The sequence below is a fragment of the Protobothrops mucrosquamatus genome, unplaced genomic scaffold (genome assembly GCF_001527695.2).
Source record: "Protobothrops mucrosquamatus isolate PMUCROS unplaced genomic scaffold, P.Mucros_1.0 scaffold741, whole genome shotgun sequence".
NCBI lineage: Eukaryota > Metazoa > Chordata > Lepidosauria > Squamata > Viperidae > Protobothrops > Protobothrops mucrosquamatus.
In genome coordinates this window covers 218,311-234,340 of record NW_015387013.1, presented here as the reverse complement: position 1 = coordinate 234,340, position 16,030 = coordinate 218,311, and the positions used below count along the sequence as shown (strand labels likewise).

The window sequence follows — 16,030 nt, the reverse complement described above, 5'->3', positions numbered from 1 at the left end:
ATTCATAATGTCCCCATTTTTTTTGCTTCTATGTATTGTTACAAGAACAAGTAGTTCCTGTCATCCATCTTTTGAGTTAGCAGAAAGATCTAAATCAAATTTAAAGACATTTCTACCGAACCCAGGAAATATCAGTCCAATAAAATTCAGAGTCTTTGATCAAGGGCTATTCAAAATGCAATTTTTGAGGAAAGGGGAAAAATTCAAAATTCATTCCTCTCTCCGTTGTTACATTTACAAAGGAGCTTGTTCTATTTAGGAAAATACATATTTGGAAGAGAATAAAAATATTGCCTAGTACTACCAGGTTTTCTTCCCCTCATTTGTTACTACACCCTGAGTGTAGATAAAAAAAAGCTCATTTAGTTGGGCTTTTGCTAAATTTACGTTTTAGCCATAATGATACCCAGTTTGCAGAATAGGATTGTTACTCATGAATATTCCCAGCTTGTTATGACTTCTTTGCAGTTGATATTAGATGGGCCAATAAAATATCCTGTAGTGTCTTGATTCAAAAGCCTTTTTGGGAGGGTTTGGATACATATATATCTCCCACGAGTCTAGCTTTTTTGCCCTTTGCTTACAACCTATGTTAAAAGCCATATGGCAACTGAAGTCTTGGCATTAAAGGTGAAAAAAACATCGCTGCTTATTCAGTTCTCAGGCACATCCTGGGACTGAGTTGTTACCCAAAGTGCTGAACCAACACCCTTTGTGCCTATCCACGTCTGTGGTCCTACATATCTATGGAATACCGTATTGGAAAGGGCGAAACATTAAATCAATTTGCTTTGTGAAATACCAAAATTTGAGAGTAGTGTGAAACGTTTCCTCACCATTTCCACTCCTGTTTTGTTTTTTTACATTGACTTACGATTTCCTCTAGACTATATCTTTGGTTTTTAATTCTTCACTCAGGAAGTTCTGCAAAGCAGGAAAAAAAAACACCCTAGTGAATGGTAGACTGCAAAAAACTGTCTACTTACTAGACTGATCCAGCTGCTCAGGCCAGAATGCTCGACCTCTATGTCAGGGCTTTTCAACCTTTTCACCCATTGTACCACTTTTAGATAAGGCAATATCCGAGTACCACCAGTCGCCTAGCAAGGTGTCAAAAACTTGATGACCCCCCCCAAAGGAAAAAAGTGATGAAGTACAGGTAGTCTTCGACTTACAACAGTTTGAAGTTACAATGGCACTGAAAAAAAGTGTCCCCCCAAGCCACAGCTGAGCAAGACGCCTGCCTGCCCACCCGGCGGGGCTCTTCCTCCTGTCCGAGGTTTTCATTGTTGTGAGCCTTTCTGTTGAGGATTGGCAGTGGGGGTGGGGTGGGGTTTGGTTTTATTCCCCTCCCCCCGTCTGCTGGGTGGTTGCAGCAGGTTTTGGTCACTTCACATGACCCTGGGACACTGTGACCGTCATAAATATGAATCAGTTGCCAAGCATCTGAATGTAAATCACAAGACCCTGGAGAGGCTGCAACATTCCAGCTGATCGGTGCTTCTTCAGGGCTCAGCAGAAGCGCCAGGATCAGTGCCGAGCTCCAGCTGGAGTCTGGCACTGATCCTGGCATTTCCACTGAGCCCTGATAGTCCCAAAGAAGCACTGATCCTGGTGCTTCCGCTGAGCCCTGACAGCCCTGCAGCTCCAGCCGTCTCTCGCTCAGGCTTGTGCGGTGCTGCCACCAGTTCAGCTCACTCCCCTCCCCTGCTACCCCTTTTCTAGGATGGTCGCGTACCACCCGCCAGGTGCCAATGTACCACAGGTGGTACCCCGTACCACTGGTTGAAAAGCCTTGCTCTGTGTAACCTGCACAACTGCAGAAGCAGCTTGGAATATGAAAATGTATTTCTAGCCCTTACACAAGTTGGAGAGGTGGGCTAAGGTCAAGTTAAATAATTTTTTTTTTACACAAATATGACTCTCTGTATTTTTTTTTTTTTTAAAAAAAACAACAGCAATACACTAACACCAATACAAACAAAAGGCCAAAGCTTTGCATGCAGCCAACAGGGCAAGGATCCTGCTGCTGAGGTAGGGCCTTTCTTATACAAATACCTTATCTAGTAAGGTCAGGAGCATAAAGTCAGGCCCGGAAGAGAACTCCAGTCATTCCTTATCCCCCCACCACCTTTTTTTTTTTTTTTAAACAAGAGCTTGCTACAACACGGTGCTTCTGTAAAGGCTCCCCCTCAAAGTAGGTAACCCTGAGGTTTACTCAACTGACACTACATCTCTCTCGCCTCGTCAGGAGTTGCACGGCTCGCATTTTGTGGCTGTCGCATTTTGTGGCTGTTGCATTTTGTGGCTACCTGAGTCATGAATGCATAAAACCGTAATCAGGTGGTGAGCGCTCTACTACTGAATGTTCTTGCAGGACTGTGCTGGTCAGAAAAGGCTTGCAGCCTCCCAACTTTTTTTTTTGCCTTCGAGGTCCTCCTCTTGCTTGAGTGAGAGGTCCTAGGTCAGGGGTAGGCAACCTTGGCTCTTTTATGACTCGTGGACTTCAACTCCCAGAATTCCTGAGTCATAAAAGAGCCAAGGTTGCCTACCCCTGTCCTAGGTGATAGTTCTAAGGCAACCATTGGAAGCTCTCCCTGCAGAAGGCCTTGGAGGGCAAGTGCCAGAAAGGCAGAGAGGATGTGTGTGCTTTTGAGACGGTGGGAGTGGCTGCCAAACCAGACTGTGCCCCAGGGATAAGCAGTCTCTTCTGCCCGCTGCCCCCCTCCCCCAGGTACTTTGATGAAAGCTAGGTGAGGACTCCAGCTGGGAAAGGAAAAAAAGAAACCCCGACAAATTTCAAACAATTCCTTTTTACAGTATGTACAAAGTCCAAGAGGCAGCGGGGTGGCCTCGCGCACACATACAGACAGGAACAGAAAGACAGAGCTGGGAACTTGCACCGCTCAGACAGGCAGACAGACAGCGCCCATTCCTGAAGAGTCAGCTGGGGAGGGCGGGACTTGGGCCCCTTACCATTCCAACTGACAGGTCTGCAGGAACCGGGGGGGGGGGNCGCAGCAGGGCTCTGCAGGGAGGTGGCTGGTGGCTAAATGTGCCCTCGCGGCGTCTCGGCAAGGTCAAGCTTGGTTATTTTCGACACCGCAGGGCACAGCCAGCCCTGGCTTCATTCCTTGCCGAGAAGGAATGGGGAATTTCCAGGCGTGGGGAAGGCCTGAAAAAATCAAGCAGCTCTGCCCAGACAACTGGGCCATGGCAGCAAGGCTTCCTTCCTCTGTGGAAAGGGCTGGGGAAGACAGGAGCGACAGGCACCCTTCAAGCAGAGAGGAGCGACTTGACTGCCGGGCCCCCACGGTGGGGGCCCGGCAGAAGCAGGACCAGCCTGCCCGAAGGCCATGTGATCGGCAGTGCTGAGAGGCTGTTTTGTGCTGAGGAGCAAAGTTGCCGCCGCCTCGCAACACACAAGTCCCGCCAGCAGGCAGAGGGCTTAGAAAAACGGTGGGTGGGACGGCCTTTCCCAGAACAGCAGGCCCCAAGGCAAAGTGCTACAGAGAAGTCCGGTAACCGTTTCCTGACTGGAGAAAGGTACGGCTGGCTGGGGCTCGTGGCAGGCCTGGTGGCCTGCCTGCTTCCTCCCCCCCGCCCGTTTTCCCAGGCCAGTGTTGAGGCAGGAGAGCCTCGTGTTTCCGGTGCTCTTTGCGAGAGTCCACCTACCTGCTTGTGCCACGTGACTTACTTCTCCCCCCATGAAAAGAATGGAGAAGGAGAACCCCAAAACCCACCATCTGGACCTTCTCTTCAGCCAACTCTGGAATGGCTTTCTCGGCTGCAGCCCAGGAACCAGGGAGCTGTGTGGGTGGAACTCGCAGCTCGTGCGCTCCACCTCCCCAACGTTTGTTTTTTTTTTCCCCCCCAAAGGTCCTGCAGATGTCACGCTGCTTCTTTCCCAGAAGAGTTCTGGAAAACGGCCAGTCACCCCAAGTCAGATGAATAAATATTTCGGCAAGTCCCAGCTACGTAACTCACTCATACGGGGCTCAGCGTGTGTGTGTGCTCGGTGGGGGAGGGGCAGAGTCTGCATCACACTGTGGCAGGACCCTCAGGCAGAACAATCAACGCCTTTCAACTGATGTCGAATGCAGTTTCCAGCGCTTCCTCATGTGAGCCAGTCACATGTCTTGGTACAGCCCGGGTTACCTTATCGGTCGTGTCCTGTTGGAAAGAGAAGAGAGAGGTCAGCAATCTCCGTCTCGGCCACAGGGTGGAGCCAGAGCCACAGCGGCTCGGGAGGTGGACCTGGCGATCTCGCCTTCCCAACAGGAGAGGCAGGTGGGCTTAGAGCAGACATGTCAAACACAAGGCGGGGTGGTGGTGGAGTGGTTTCATGCGGCCCGCGAAGCCATCCTGGAAACAGTGAGGGAACAGCCCCCGCTGCCTTGGCCCTGGCCCAGGCCGGCTGGGAGGGAGCCAATGTACAATTTTGTGGTGGCCATCTATGCTGAAACGCATTCAGTCTTAGCTCCACAAGGCCGTCCAGAAACAGCGAGGAACCAGCCCCTGCCGCGTCGGCCCCGCCCCCTGGGTGCATGCTGGGGAGGGGTCACCCTTTGTGAGGAATGAAGAAATGGACCATGCCTTGGCGCTTGCCCTGGTCCCCCCCCTTCTGCCAGAGACCCTCAGATCTGTCCCACTCTTGCCCAGGCCCCCACAGGCACCCTTGACGCGAACGATGTAGAGCTGGCCATGCCCACCCAGTAGGCCACACCCACTCCATCCATGCCCACCCAGTAGGCTGCCCCCACTCTGACCACACCCACCTGCCCCCCCCCGAGGGCAACCGCAATGCTGATGCGGCCCTCAATGAAATTGACTTTGACACCCCTGGCTTAGAACTAGGAAGTGGGCAGTTCCCTGGTAGAGAATCCACTACAAGAAATGCTGGCTAGTCTTACATCCATTACCCAACTTCTAATTTTCATCAGAACCTAAGAATAGGAAAGCAGTCCCAAAGGTGCTTTTTCAAAGGGCAACTGGACTTTTTTTTTTTTCCTCCTTCCCCTCCTTGAAAACCTTTTGCTTCTCACCCAAGAACCTTCTTCAATTCTGGTCAAGTTCTAGAAAGAAAGAAGAAAAAAAAACCTCCAAGAAAGTCCAGCAGCCTTTTTGTTCCTCCCCACAGCCACTAAGGCGGGTGTGTTGGGGTGTCCTTACCATTTTCACCTTCGGGGCGGGGGGTACAGGGAAGGAGCGGAACCTTGCTGACTGGCAACAATGGCTGTAGATGAAAGACCTGTAGAGGAACAACGAAGATATTCCCCAAGACCATTAAAATCGCAAATGTGGGATGGGTGGCTATGTAAACTGAATCAATCCATCGAAATAAATACTGAATTTGGAATCCTGGAAAACCCCCCCCCCCAAATAACACCCCTCTACAGAAGTACCCCATCTGTTCTCACCTGTTGCATAGGGGAGGTTATACTGGGCTGGGAGCAATGAGTAGCCCAAGTGGTGATGATGGTGATGCGTAGACATCAGACGCTGTGAAGGGGAGGAGCGGGGCCGGTCCACACTTCTCTCGGCCCCACTGGCTCCCCCTACGCTACTGCAGCCCGCGCTGCTTCCTCCTATCCCGCAGCCGCTGCGCTCCTTCTCGCTTATCTGCACAGTAAGCAGAAAAACAGAGTTTCAAGCCCAAGCGTGAATCTGTTAAGGAAGGGCAGGCCATCCTGGGAAGATTTTGTCTTGTTGCCCTGCAAGTGTTGGTTGGCTTTCTCCAGTCCCTGCAAACTCCAGCCACCAGGCAGGACAAGTATCATATGCTCCAATCACGATAGGATCCATGAGAGAAGAGCCACAGGTTCTGCTCCAATCATGGCAGGATCCACGAGAGAAGAGCCACAGGCTCTGCTCCAATCACGGCAGGATCCACGAGAGAAGAGCCACAGGTTCTGCTCCAATCACGGAGGAACCACGAGAGAAGAGCCACAGGCTCTGCTCCAATCACGGCAGGATCCATGAGAGAAGACCCACAAGCTCTGCTCCAATCATGGCAGGATCCACGAGAGAAGAGCCACAGGCTCTGCTCCAATCATGGCAGGATCCACAAGAGAAGAGCCACAGGCTCTGCTCCAATCACGGCAGGATCCACGAGAGAAGAGCCGTAAGTTCTGAGCCAGGCTCAACCAAAAGGCCCGGCATTGAGAACTGGTTAGTGCAGCACCCCCACCAGCACTCACCGTTGGCGATTTGCTCTTGTAGTGGCTGGCGTGCTGCTGCAGGATGTCCAGGGCCTTGGATTCAGAGCTGGATTTACAGCCAATAATAGGACTAGCTCGGGATTTTTCGCTTTCCTCGCTTCCAGAGGATTTACTGCCGTAGGGGGAGAATGAGTAGCTGGAGGGTAGGTAAGAGCCTGTGGGAGAGACACCAGTCAGCATTTCTGCCCTGGGTTTGTCAGAAGAGCCAGCCTCCCAAGGGAACCAACTGACATCACACATTCTACAGGAAAAAGATGAGAAAAGGAAAGGGACTGACTCAAGGCTGGCAGCAGGAGAGGTTTTAGGAGATGGCATTCCTCCCAGACTTTTTCAGGTTTCATATTCTCAGAACCTAGATCTTCAGCCCCTAAGACATAATTACCCAACTTTGAATGCTTGGGGAACATGGGTTAATATAACTCATACAAACAGAAGCCCTTTTGGGGTCCTCCGTCATTTTTAAAAATGAGCAGGGGACCCGAGGAAAAGACAAGTTTAAGAAACGCTGCCATAAAGCAAAGTAAAGGGAATTCCCTATTCTCTGCCACTGTGGTGGAATGGGGTCTGGATTCCCAGCAGGGAGGGGGTGCATTCCAGAGGAGCAAGAAACGACTCAGTTCAGATCGTTTGTGTGAGAGAAAGAGGATGAAGATGGTTCCCTCCCCCCTCATAATTCCCAGATTCCCAGTGTATATGCTTTGCAGGAGTGCAAGTTCGCTGGAGTTTGACCAGATGTTGTCTATGGGTGAGGAACAATAAAGAAATCTGCTTGGAATAACCACGATGCGCCTTAATCTTGAGTTTCGGAGCCTGACAGAAACTTGATGTTAGATATCTCACTATATCAGTCTATCTGAGCTCAATCCCCTCATTTTATGCTGAAGACTTAGAGCCTTCCCTCTTGATGCAAGATAGAAATCACTTGTAACCTACAGGGTTCCCTTTCAATTCCCCCTACCTGGATAGTTCTGCATCATGACGGTTGGCATGCCACGGTAACTGGAATGGCTGGGGTCGTACGACTGACTGTAGGAGTAGCCGTGCATGTAGGGGATGTAGGACTGGTGCTGGCTGAGGGGGGAGGACACGGGCACGTGGGTGCCGGATCTGGCTTCTTTGCCCACTAAGCGTGAGTCCTCGCTGGAAGGCATTTTGCAGTCAGAGTTGGTGCTCTCTTTCCCGTCGTCCTTCACGAGGGATTCTTTGCCACGGCTCCTCTCCTCCTTTAACTTCCGCTCCCTTTCTTCCTTCCACCGCTCATCCTCCATTTTGATATCAGGGTATTTAGCGGGGTAAACGTAGGTCCACATGCGGGGTTCGGCCTCCTGCAGCAACATAGGGTTGAGTCAGTCAGGTGACTAGCAATTCCACAGCCCAGAACTCGCCATATTGGAAGCTGGGAGAAGCTCAGGGGGAGTATTTGAAAAATAAGAGTCCATGGAAGCAATTCTGCATTCACACGGATTCCTCCCACCTTGTAAAAGTTGTACCTCTGGGCTTTTGGGGTTTCCACCTACCATTCAAATCCCTCTCTGAAGCATCACATAACATTCACCCAAATTCTTAAATTCTAGTTACATTAACAAGCAGAAGTAAATATATATTATAAATTGTTCATTCCTATTGATTAATGTTACTTCATTTATTACCACTGGCCTACTTTATTAAGACCGAGCAGCAAGCTAAACACATCTCATTCACAGTGAGCTGGCCCAGCTTTCGAAGCACTGATCAAAGTAAGACAAAAGCTACACAATTCTTATGCCTTTTCTGCTGTGTGCATCCCTAAACAGCCCCCTTTCCTCTATTTGGCTGTCCAAAAACTAAACATTAATGTGGGTGCGGTGTGGGGGGGGGAGTGATTAAATACCATCCAGGGTGAATTAAATACCAACAAATCTGAACCGACCAACTATAGTTGCTCTAGCCATACTTATTTTGGCAGAGATTCCAAGATCCATAATTTGGGAAACCAAACAAGCATCCACATTAATGCTCTTCTCACTTCCTCTCCGTGTAGTTTTCTGGACCCAGAAATCAGTCATTTTGACAACGGCCCTCCCAGTTCAACCACCCAGCATCCTCCTCCTCGTTTACCTGTCTGTACCAAAGCACTGGGTCCACCTCAGCCTGACGACCGCAGTCCAAACCCGCCTTGGAGTCTGCCGTCTCTTTGCCAAGATGGCTTTCATTTAATTTCCCCTTCAGACCTTCTATAGTCTGGCCTTGGAGTTTTGTGGAGTCCTCTAATTTGGGGATAATGACCGACTTGGCTACATCACTTCCCTGATCCTTGGCCTTATTGAGTCCAGGTTTGACCAGGTCAGTTAAGCTGGGTGCTTTGGTCAGAGTGGGTGGGAGAGAAGTCTTCTGCTTCCACTCCTCCTTGAGGACCACCTCTCTCTCCTTCAGTCCCAGATCCAACTTCTTCTCCAGCCCGCGCTGCTGCTGCTGCTCCAGACTCTGGCGCTGCTTCTGCTGATCTTCATACTGCTGCCGATAGGCTGGGTTAGTGCTGAGCAGGTGCGCATGGTAGCCTTGCTCACTGTAGCCATAGGGAGGCACGTAGGCATATTGGTTGTAATAGAGAGATTGCATGTACATGTTGGACCTCTGCTGTATGACGGACGGCTGCTGGCTTGAGGGACCCAGCTCTGCCTTCTTCTCCTCACAAGCCTCATTCTTCACCTTCACCTCTGGGCTCGGTGGCTCTTCGTCTTTCTTCAGCTTCAGCGCCTGGCTGTCGATGGACGTTTGGTTGATGGGATTAATGGGGCTGGGACTTGACTGGGCATAACCTGGTGAATAGTAGGCCTCAAAACCTTGGTAGTAAGGAGATTCCTTGTTCTGAGGCTGAGAAGGGAAGAGGGCTTTCTTGGCCCCTTCCTTGGCAATCGGATCCGGGTCCTTGACCTTCATGCTCTCCAGCTTCCCTTCCCCATCCTCCCCTGCATCGGAGATGTCAGAGTAGGCCGGGCTATTCGTTTTCACAGAGCTGGCTTCGGCCCCGTTTTGGGTGACCACATGAAGCGGAGTCATGGGCTGTGTGGGTGCCGTGCTATCTAGCCGGCTGGCCCCCCCGATGGACGGGCTTGGGGCATTGTCAGTGAAGCTGTAGATTTTATCCGCCTCGGCTTTGATGCTGGCAAGGCGGCTCTGGTGGGGGTCCGAGGAACCATTGAGAAGGCTCTCTCCCTTCGCCCCCGGATCACTGAGCTCCCCGCGGAAGGGGCTCTTGCCTTCCTCAGCCCGACCCCCTTTCCCGGGAGTCAAGGGGCTCTCCGCCTCCTTGGGCTCTTTTTTTTTCTTGTCCTTCTTTTTCTTGTCCTTGACAGGGGTCAGTGTTGGGCTGACGGTGAAAGGCTCGCCCATGACAGTTGGCTTAGGCTGAATGGGCTTCAACTGGGGGCTGTTAGGCATGGCCTGAACCACCGTTGTGGTGAGACCTGCGGAGGAGCCAGGGCTAGCAGCAGTGAACGTGGCCGCCTGAAAAGTGTAGATCTGGGGTGGAATGGCTGGGGCTATGGGCCGGGCAGACTTGATGGTCTTCGACGTCATCTTCTCGGGCTTGATGCTAACCAGTTTTTTCGTTTTTTCCTTGTCGCTGCTCCTCTTCTCTACGGAGTCAAAGCCGTCGTTGCTCGTCTCGTCCGGTATCAAAGGACCGTCCTCAGAACCATCATTAGAAAGAGCACCGGAATCAGGATCTCCTTCGGCACCTAATTTCTTCTTGCAGGTAGCTTTGAGGTTGAACTTGTTGGACGAGGAGGGACTGTGTGGTTCTATCAGCCGCACTTTAGGCGTAGTTGAACGGGCCGGCGAAAGAGAGCCCTTCTGGCTACCAGAAGCACCATTGCAGTTGCTCAAGTCAGCTGGGAGAGAGGATTCCTCTCCATACTCACTATCCCCATCAGCCTCGGGCTTGCTGTCATCGTCCGTGTGTGCGTGGGCCTGGTGATACTTGAGTCCATTAATGTGCTTGTATTTTTTGCTGCAGTTGGGGTGGGGGCAGTCAATGAGGATAGGAGAGGGGCAGTTCCTATCCAAAATGGCAGGCTCCACTTTGATGGTTGTGGTGGCGGCGGCGGCGGCTGCCGCAGCGGCCGCCACAACTAAAGGTGTCGCCGTTGAGCCCATGGAGTTTGTGCGAACACGTTTGCTTCCCTTTGAGTCCTCAGAACTGGAATTCACTTCCATATCCGAGAGAGGCTTGCTCTTTCGCTTGGTCACGGATGAAGGGCTGGCCTTGACCTCCTCCGAAGTGCCACTGGGGGGGAGGCGGTGCTCCGAAGAGTTCTGGCTGCCTCGGCGTCCTTTGCTGTTGGTCCCTGCCCGAGTCTTGCTACTATTGCTGGAGCCTTTGGTATCTGAGACTGTTGTGCTTTCGGTCATTGGTGGGTTGCTACTGGGACGCACACGCTTGCCTCTCCCTCGGCCATTCCGCATCTCCAGGTCACTGGTGGGAGAGTCACAGAATCTAGGAGGTAGGAGAGAAGAAGTTAAGAATAAGCACTGAGTTTAGCCCTTGAGCCATTCTGTGACTCCCTATCTCCCAAAGCTAGAATCTTAGCGCCAAGGCAGTGGTGGCATCCTAGGCAAGCTCAAACCGGACTTTCCCAGCTTTTAGTACCTTATCTCTAGCATTCAGAGACAAAAAGAGGTTTCAGAATAAGCACAGTCCCCCCCTGACAGTCGTTGAACAATCCAGTATCTAACCTTTCTCAATTCCTCTTAGTAATTCAACCAAAAGTAACACAACAGTTCAACTGTCTCAGCTGAGACACAGTACTGATTGGTTTCCTAGGCAGAAGTTGCCTTACCAGCTTTCTACGAAAAAAAATGAGAAGGCTGATTACCCAAGGTATGTTTTCTTCAAAACCTGTAGCTGCTTGAGTTCTTATGTCACATTGATATTTTTTTTAAAAAAAAAGTGCCGCAAGGGAAAGAAAATGCACAGGCTGAGAGTTTCTCAATATTCCCTAAAAGGAGAGTATTTTCCCTAGCAGACTCTCCTCTCACCCCGCCTACAGCTCATGAATGAGCACATAATATCAGCACACAGCAAAGGGAGTCTCTTCATCTGGTTATTTTACCTGGGTGGTGCCCAGTCATGTTGTGTGCAATCCAGTAGTGTACCCACATATGTCTTATTCCTCCAGGTAACATTCACCACCAGCATGCCTGTGAGGAGGAAGAAGAGGATGGTGAGTGCTCGGGTCTTTGGGGACAGCAACATTTCCCCACTTTTTTTCCATCGTTCTCAACCACAGTACAAAAATGATCCTGCCAAACAAGTCAGAACAAGTGTGGGTGGTGACTAAAATTCTATGCAGCTACTAAAATCTATTCTGTGTAGCTAAGTCAGCAGGAGAACCTAGACAGTATTTGCTTTGGGCTTCATAACTACTTATTTCTTTCATATAGGAAGATCCTCCCCGCTCTAAAAGCTACTGGCTGCAAAAACTACAGACCAGACTCATAATGTTGTTGAGCTTGGATAAACATAAAGACACTTCGGCAATAACGTCAAGAAAATGGCAAGGATACGGTCACGCGGAATCAATTCTGACTCAAAAAGCATTTTTACCCATCGACCTTGATGCGGGTGGGGGTGGGGTAACATAAATAAGAGATATTTTTGATCAAGCCAAAAGCCAAGCTGGTTCAGCAATTTTTTCCCATCATGTTCAATCAAGTGCACCTTTGGAAGTTTTTAGAACACAATAGCACTTTTTTGCAATAACGCAACCGGTAGTGAAAAACACTATCAAGACGTTAGATAGCCACCATATCTATTAATTGTCGTGAGTTTTGCAGATAGCTTCTCCTGGTACAGACTTCAATGATCACTTAGATCAGTGTTTCTCAACCTTGACAATTTTAAGGCATGTGGACTTCAACTCCCAGAATTCCACAGCCAGCAATGCTGGCTGTGGAATTCTGGGAGTTGAAGTCCACATGCCTTAAAATTGTCAAGGTTGAGAAACACTGACTTAGATTATCTTGGGATACCTGCTCTCTGGATTACTCTCCAGAGTTGGAGAGTAACCCCAGAATTGGAGACCCTAACCGATCCCTTATCCATAAACAAACCCATAAATCGTCCATTTTTAATCCTGGCGTATTGATATAATTATTTTCAAGATCTTACAGTAGAAGTCCAAATAGTCCTAATTTGTCTAGTTCTTTAATTAGTTTATAATTTTCTTGGATCAGAGTTAGGCTGGGAAAGCGGTTATCGTGCATGACTCTGCTTTTCTTCATCAGTTCCTAGCAACCACAGTGAGTCAAACCAGTTCTTCAAGGTAATATGATGATTAATCCTGTTTACAGTAGACTACTTACATTTCTCTTATGGTTTGCCATTCTAGGATAACTGCCTTTGGGGGTGGTGCTCTCTGCTGAAGTGGATCAGCCAAATCTGCCTTGATTGCTCACACACTACCAGATCATTTTGAGCTGTCCCAAGTCAGCATCCCTCCATCCTGAGAAACAATGATAGTCTCTTTTTCCTACTATTTGACTAGCTACTGTTCATAAAAGGGCCTGAAGAGGCTAATGGGAGAGATAATATGACCTCCTTCCATAAATAGGGTCCTATGTTCTTTTGGTGCAAGTATACAAACAACAGCTACATGTGGCACTCATCTACTCTCTATATTGCCAGCCTTTCCTAAATTACTCTTCCAAAAAATCAGAACTAGTGAGGTCTCATAATGAAAGACAAAAGCATCTCCAGCCACCAGTTTCCTGTTACCAAAAAAATAAAGCCCTCCACGGAGTCCTAGTTCATATTTTACATATACGTTAAGATCCATATACTGAAAACTAATTTTCACCTGAGCAATTTCTTATGAAATAAATACACATCTGTTTACCAGTACCAGTCACAGAATTTGGATTTCTATCCTGAAGATTTTGAACAGGGTCTTTGTCAGAAAACGATTGCATCCTATAATATCAGGCGTTAGCAGAATTTAATTCAAACAGATGTTCCTTCCAATGACTAGCTGCCCTGATTTTATCACAAAATCGCAGGTGTGCTCATGCAAGAATCTGGGAAAGCAACGTGGGCAAATCTCTAACCCTTTGGGGAGATTAGAGAGAACTATTTAGAATGGGAAGAATGCAAAACAATCTAAAGCAGTAGGATCAGTAGCACCTGCTTCAGTCATAACCTCTATTTTTTTCAGAAATTAACTATGTTATTAAAAAAAAAACTAGTATCTCTCTCTCAAGCCAAATCCTAGTCTACACTACAGAATTCCTTTTCTTTGGACAAAAATCTTCCAAGATATAGAAAACTGATACTAGCATGTTCTAATATTAGCCAGAATAGTACAGAAAGGAAACAATACGAACCAGAGCAACGTCCAGGAAATAAGGTAAAACAAAAGCAGGTTGGACCACATTTGAAATACAAAAGAATACTTTTCTTTAAATTAATATTGACGAGCAAAAGTTGTTTTGTATGCTTTCAAATATTTAGAAAATGTCTCTCTTCCACCAAAAATCATCCTGTTTTGTTAACTCACACTCTGTTAATATATTCATAGGAAATTACTGTGTCTGTTCAGCAGTTAATGATTTACAGACCTCATTAGCCCAATAAGAGTGGCCGATTACTAGAAATGACAAGGTTATCTCAACATGGCTGTAGCTTCAATCACACTGCCCTCTGCTTCAGCTTCTGTAGATATTTCACCCTGAAAAAACCTCCTTAAGTTGCAAAAGTTCATTTTGCAGGATTGGACCGGGAAGATAATGGAAAATTATTCCTTCCCTGTGAAGCAAAGCACATGCACATGTGGGTATACACTCCGGTGTTTGTGCTTTATGCAGAAAGCAAGCTGGCAATATGTGGTGTTGCAAGCACTCAAGTGTGCTGTTTAACACATACCGGACGACTTTGGGCCAGTCACTCTCTCTCAGCCCAAACCACCTCACAGGAGTATTGTTGTGGGGAAAATAGGAAGGAGGAGTATTGTGTGTGTTCACCGCCTTCTTGAGTTTTTTTGTAAAAAATAATAATAAAGGTGGGATATAAATAAGATCAATAAATAAAATTATCTCCAATAAAATTCTCAGGCAGGGTTACTCTCGAGTGGTAATACAGCAGAGAAAAAAGGAGACAGATTTGGATAATGGGCAGATGGACATGGAGACTTAAGTTCTATAATACCAGGATGGATTTGGGGATGCAGGGGAGAGACCAAGGGGGGAAATCTTATTTTTGCTCTGGAAAAGGCTTAGAGCAGGGCTTTTCAACCAGTGGTACGGGTACCACCTGTGGTACATGGGCACCTGGCAGGTGGTACGCGACCATCCTAGAAAAGTGGTAGCGGGGGAGGGGAATGAGCTGAACTGGTAGCACCATCGCACAAGCCTGAGCGAGAGACGGCTGGAGCTGCAGGGCTGTCAGGGCTCAGTGGAAGTGCCAGGATCAGTGCCGCTTTCCAGCTGATTGGCGCTTCTTCGGGGCTGTCAGGGCTCAGTGGAAGCGCCAGGATCAGCGCCAGGCTCCAGCTGGAGCTCGGCGCTGATCCTGGTGCTTCTGCTGAGCCCAGAAGAAGTGCCGATCAGCTGGAATGTTGCAGCATCTCCAGGGTCTTGTGATTTACATTCAGATGCTTGGCAACTGATTCATATTTATGACGGCCACAGTGTCTCAGGGTCATGTGAAGTGACCAAAACCTGCTGCAACCACCCAGCAGATGGGGGGGGAATAAAAACCAAACACCCCCCACCCCACCCCCGCTGCCAATCCTCAACAGAAATGCTCACAACAATGAAAACCTCGGACAGGAGGAAAAGCGCTGCCGGGCGGGCGGGCAGGCAGGTGTCTTGCTCGGCTGTGCCTTGGGGGGGGGGCACTTTTTTCAGTGCCATTGTAACTTCGAACAGTCACTAAGCAAACTGTTGTAAGTTGAGGACTACCTGTACTTTATCACTTTTTTCCCTTTTTTTCCGGTCATCAAGTTTTTGACACCTTGCTAGGCGACTGGTGGTACTCGGATGTCGCCATATCCTAAAAGTGGTACAATGGGTGAAAAGGTTGAAAAGCCCTGGCTTAGAGGGAGGGAGGGAGGGGGATGAGCAGATTCCTCCTCCTCCTCTCCGTTCCCCTTGCCTTCCTTACGGAGCTCCTCTTGCTAACTCCTGAGCCGCCAAGATGACCTTCTACTCCTCCCAACGCCTTCCTCTCTACTCGGGGAGGGACCTCTCTTCCTGCAGGTGTCAGCATCAAGCAGGAGGCGCCAGCTTTTCAAGGCACGGCTGGCTTTGTACAGTTTCACGCTCGGGCTTCGCACACCGCTTTCCTGCAGAGCCTTACAAGTTAATTGTGTGGCAATGCGCCAGCAGCTGCTTCCATCTCAGTGCTGGCAGGTCAGATTAGGAAGGACGTCCTGGCAGCTTGCCCGCTGCCATGATCACAGGAGAAAGATGGAGAGCTCTGTAAAGCAGAGACCTCAGTGGTGGTTGAACTCACCCCCCCCCCTCCCTTTTGCCTGCTGCTCTGGCAACCAAACAAAGCACAAGACTAATTGTAACTCCTGCCTGACACACCGTGTCCTAGATTTAACCTACCTCAATCAATCATGCACACACACAGAGGGGGGGTAGGGAGAAAACCCTCCCAGCAAATAAATGCAGAATTATTTTTATGAAATGGAAGGTGATTTGCAAAGCAGCCTTTTAACCTGTCTGTCGCTGAAGAACCACCACCTTTGCTGGCGAAGAAAGCCGAGGGGGAGAAAGGGAAGGACCATTTCCTGCAAACGCCCCCCATTCAGGGCCAGCGATGACCG

The 16,030-nt window shown here is 49.1% G+C and overlaps 1 protein-coding gene across 1 annotated transcript in view; it reads right to left on the bottom strand.

The window, feature by feature from the left end:
* Nucleotides 1-5,177: 5,177 nt before the first annotated feature.
* Nucleotides 5,178-16,030, bottom strand: part of ZNF609 (zinc finger protein 609) — a 45,374-nt gene continuing 34,521 nt past the window's right edge. Inside the window, exons 3-8 of the mRNA XM_015818444.1 lie at nucleotides 11,315-11,402; nucleotides 8,319-10,698; nucleotides 7,180-7,546; nucleotides 6,201-6,376; nucleotides 5,421-5,622; nucleotides 5,178-5,251 (exon numbers count right to left, since the gene is read on the bottom strand). Coding sequence (XP_015673930.1) covers nucleotides 5,178-5,251; nucleotides 5,421-5,622; nucleotides 6,201-6,376; nucleotides 7,180-7,546; nucleotides 8,319-10,698; nucleotides 11,315-11,402 — 3,287 coding nt within the window. The remainder of the gene's footprint in view (nucleotides 5,252-5,420; nucleotides 5,623-6,200; nucleotides 6,377-7,179; nucleotides 7,547-8,318; nucleotides 10,699-11,314; nucleotides 11,403-16,030) is intronic.